Source organism: Theropithecus gelada, chromosome 9, assembly GCF_003255815.1.
Source record: "Theropithecus gelada isolate Dixy chromosome 9, Tgel_1.0, whole genome shotgun sequence".
Classification (NCBI taxonomy): Eukaryota; Metazoa; Chordata; class Mammalia; order Primates; family Cercopithecidae; genus Theropithecus; species Theropithecus gelada.
Window position 1 is genome coordinate 120,968,234 of NC_037677.1, and position 4,634 is coordinate 120,972,867.

General features: G+C 56.5%; 1 protein-coding gene across 1 annotated transcript; it reads right to left on the reverse strand.

The window, feature by feature from the left end:
* Nucleotides 1–1,887: 1,887 nt before the first annotated feature.
* Nucleotides 1,888–4,634, reverse strand: NKX1-2 (NK1 homeobox 2). The gene is made up of 2 exons (XM_025395976.1): nt 4,197–4,634; nt 1,888–2,603 (listed from the first exon to the last, which is right to left on the reverse strand). Exons 1-2 carry the CDS (start codon nt 4,408–4,410, stop codon nt 1,888–1,890), a joined length of 930 nt encoding a protein of 309 aa, XP_025251761.1. The 5' UTR covers nt 4,411–4,634.

Below are 4,634 nucleotides of genomic sequence, written 5' to 3' on the forward strand. Positions count from 1 at the left end.
TGTCTGCTTAATATGGGATATTGCTTTTGAGAAACCAACGAATAGTTATTAAAGGAGTGTTTACCAAAGGGTAAGGTAAATATTATCTCGTATAGTATCTGCATTTTTAATCTCATCTGGCACCAACTGTCTTTTAGAAAGTTATAATGTGTTGTCTGGGGGACATTCTTCTTTAGAAGAAAAAGAGTCTAATTAGTGGATATTAAGTAATTAAATAATATATACTATCAAACCTTATGAGAGTCACATGAACCATAAAGTCTTCATTTAATTTGGGAGAAATGGGGAATATTTTCTATCATTCCTCATGATAGAACGAGCTATTTCAAGATCATAGTAATGGAACTGCAATCCATAATGCCAAACAGTGTGCTTTACTTTGAAGCCATTGAGCACTAAATTTGATTGTTAGTAGCATAGGCTACCAAAAAATATCAAGGAATATGGTATCCACATAGATCTCAGCTGGCCTCAATAATCAAAAGTGAGAATGAAACATACATGACACAACTGGGGACCTCTGGGTTTCTGAGATGTGGGCTACAACATTATATTAGGTAGAAAACTAAAGGAAACGTATCCCAAGCAAAAGTGGCAAGGGAATTTCGCAGAAGGAATTTTTTAAGAGAGGTAATAAAAGCAGCAGTTAAAATGCATGCCCATGTATCAGGTTCCTGGAGGTGAATCCAGTAGGAACATGACAGCTCTTCACACCCAAGTATTGCTTTCATGGGCCCTTACAATCTCCGCTTGTTCACCACCGTGGAGAGTCTGTTTGTAATAAGAATTGTTCTCAAGTCAGAATCCTAGATGAAGATCTAAAAATGTTGAGTTTGTGCTTTTAAAAAACAGTTCAGCTGTCCACATGTATTGTGTGCTGGTGGAGCTAGCTCTTCCCCAACCTGGCTCACTACTGGGAGCCCAGGAATCCCTGGGACAGGCAGATAAGCCTGGACTGAAGTTTTAAAGAATCAGCTACTGCAAATCAAAGTAGGCAGCCTCATGCATAGACTTCCTGATATTAGTTGAGCCATTGCTGCCTTCATTATCATTTTTATGCCTTTGGGGCCCCTGTGTGGTTTGGTCCAAGCTGTTCTCAAAACTTGCCGTGCAACAGACCTGTGTCTACTTTAGCAGGTGAGTCTAGCTACACATCAAAGTCACCTTTCCTACCACAAACTTCCGGCCTACTCAGAACACCAAGGTACCCCCCTCTCAGGAATAACCTGGGGAGGTTATTTGGAACAAGTATTGCGCTCCAGGCCGAATCTTAAGTAAAGATCTAGAAATGTGGAGTTTTATGCATTTTAAAAATAGTCGTTTCAGAGGGGCCGTGTGTGCTCCACGACCAAGCTTTCCCCAGCCTCGTTCAGGATCTGGAAGAAATCTCTGGGTTTGGGCTGAACCATCGAGCATGAGGAGGGGAAGCTGTCAGTTGTGAACAGAGACTGTTTCTCAGCCTTTGATGAGCCAGCACCTTTAAAGGCTCCATCCTAGCCGCCAGCAGCTGGCAACCAGGGCGTCTCTGCTCCGCGTGTTTCCCTCCTGGCATCTTGGTTAGCTCCGCGCCGAACACCCGGAGCCTCAAAAAATAGCCCCTGAACTGAATTAAACCTGACCCACAGTGAACAGCAAGGTCCAGAAACCGCAAGGTTTGGGGTCAGCCTCCGTCCCCAGACACTCTGAAGGATGGCAGATCCCTGACCCCTGGTGGCTCGCGAGGATCGCAGATGCCCAAGGCGGGCAGAGGGGCGGAGTCTCAGGCCTCTGGAAGGGAAGGGGCGCTCTGACACCCCCGCACCTGCACCCCGGGTGGAGGAGCCGAGGGCACACGACGATGCCAATCCCTCGTGAATCCCGCGAAGGAGGGGCCGGGGAGCTCCTGATTCATAGGTGTGGGGCGTAGAAGGGGGTCAGGTAGGAAGGCCCGAGGAACGGCGCGAAAGGGCTCCCGGGGACGGCAGCCGTCAGCGGGAAGGAGGCGGCGGCGGGGAAGAGGACGTTGGCCGCGGAGTAGGAGGGGAAAGTCTGGAAGGGCAGAGCGCCGGTGCCGGGAGGGCCAGGACTGCCCCCCGAGCCGCCGCCGCCGCCCCCTGCCGCCCCTGGCTGGGGCGCGCCACCCCCAACCTGCGCCGCGCCGTCCGCACCCGGGTTCTGCTTCTTCCACTTGGTCCTGCGATTCTGGAACCAGATTTTGACCTGCGTCTCGGTGAGGCTGAGCGACAGCGCGAGGTTCAGGCGCTCGCACACGGACAGGTAGCGTGTGGCCCGGAACTTGTTCTCCAAGGCCACCAGCTGCTCGTAGGTGAAGGCGGTGCGCGCGCGCCGCGGCTTGGCGCAGTTGGGCACCACGCGCCGGCGCCTGGGCCGCGGGGAGCCCGGGGAGCCCGGAGGGGACCCCACAGGGCCGCCCCCGCCGTCCTCGCAGGGCTCCCCAGACGCCAATGCCCCGGCCGGGGCGTCAGGTGAGCGCGCTGGGCCTGGCAGCAAGCGCGCAGCCCGCTCCCGCCGCCGCGGCCTCCCCGGATCCTCCGCATCCTCCTCCTCTTCTGCTTCGGAACCCTCCAGGGGGGACGCCTGGCCGGCGCCTGGGCCCGCAGCATCTAGGGGAGAAGGGGTCGGTGAACAGAAGCCTCTCCGGGTCCCCAAACCTCCTCCTCGTCCTCCCTAGAGCAAGCAGTTCTCCCCGCAACCCAACTCCGGGTGCTGCTCCTGTCCCCACATCGCGCTTCCCTCAGGCGGGACTGCACATCCTTGCCAGCGGGTTTAGGGGAATGGTGTCCTCTTGCCCTTTACAAATCTGCCATCAAGTAGGCGTCCAAGAAATGTATGCTAAATGAATGAATGAAACTCCGCATTAAGAAAAAATAGTGACCTTATTGGGTGACCACATTGGGAGGTAGGATCATTGTATTAAGACATCTAGATGTCAAACGCCTTTAGGGCTGTGCCTTCCCTGGACCCTGGAAGCCTATTTTGGTCTAGGACTCCTAGCAATTAAAAAAGAAGTTATTAAGCTCTCTGCCCCACCCCACCCCCACCCCCGCTTTAAAGTGAAATTCCCTTTCCCATCTTCTCTCTCCCGCCGTGTTAATAGAGTTTCAGATTTGTGCGGGGCCGGATCGATAGATGTCATCTATTAAAGGTAAGTTTTAATCGAACAATATTAGGATCAGACAGGGAAAGGGGGTTTGAAGTCCGTACCTGCAAGCTGCGGGCAGGAGATATGCAGGCGCCAGTAATAGAATATCGATCACGAGGGTGGGGGAAGGGAGCGCGGCCCCTCGGAGAGAAGATCCGAACAATTACCAGGCCGCTGGCCCGGGCCCACGTGCGGCCGCCAGAGGCGCCCCGGGCCCCAGGCAATCACCGCCAAACTTGGGGAGGGGAGCAAGGGGCTGCGTGGCATCCAGCCTCCCTGGGGACCAGAGCTTCTGCCCTTCAGGGAGCCGCCTTTCCCTGTGTGATCCCACGCCCCACCCAGCAGGACTCCTGCTGTCTTCCATCCTTCCTTCCAGCCACAAACTTTCCTGACCCCTTCATCAGGTGTCCGCCAGCGTTGGGAGTAATTCAGAAAGGGTTTCGAGAAGAAAGTACCAAAAGCTTCCCAGCACCTCATCCGAACCCCGCCCCCAGCCCCAGTCAACAGTTGGGTCTGGGGAGCTTGAGAGCGTGGGGCAGCCTAGCCCCGCAGGCGTCTCCAGGTGGCACCTGACCTCTCTACTTACCAAGACCCCCGGCGCAAGCCTTAGCCTCAGCTCCTCCATCCATAAAATGGAGGTGATGTTAATGATGCTGTCCAACTCTCAGGTTCCGAAGTTTACATCACCTTTATCCCAGCCCTTCGCCCAGGTCCTAGCACGTGGCAAGCGCGTTAAATGCCTGATAAATGAGTAAGCCTGGCAAGGTAGGTGCCAGGTAAGTTAAGTTTCCACCGCGAGCATCAGAGCTGTGGTGTGCGGGAGCTTGGAGGGTGAGCAGGGATGCGGCAAATCCCTGCCCCGTAATGCGGGGAGCCTCCTCTCTGCCTCTATCCAGTTCTGAGGCGGGGGCTACACTTCGCACCCGGTCCCGTGCGCCTTCTCTCTTTGAGGAAGACGCCGTTAAGGGCCACTCACCGGGCCCGGGTGTTCCCCCATACACTCCGAAGTGTTGGGGCTGAGGCCGCCTGGGGCCGGGGCCAGCTTGCATCTTACCAGGGGTCTCCAGCTGTCGTACAGGGTCCCTGGAGCTGGCATCTTTCCCCGCTTCGATCTCGGCCAAACTTTTCCTGGCTTCCCGGGGAGCCGGGCGCACCGCCGGGAGCGCTGCGCGGGTGAATTTCTGCGGGTCCAGGATGTCCAGGACGGAGAAAGAGATCTTGTGGTGGGAGGGAGCCGCCTTGGCCCCGCCGTCCTGCCATGCCAGCATGCCCGTCGCCCGCGGGCCGGCGGTCGGCGGCGCGGGGTCCGGGATGGCGCCGCTAGGGCTTGCCTCTGGCTATGGCTTGGCCGCAGCTCTCCAGCCGGGAGCCGGGTCCGCGCGGCCAAGTGAAGCTGGGGAGGGGGGCGGGGAGGCGGGGCGGGGAGAGCGCCGTAGGGGGCTGCGCTCCGATTGGCACCGGCGCAACGCCGGCCAGCCTCGGGACTATCCGG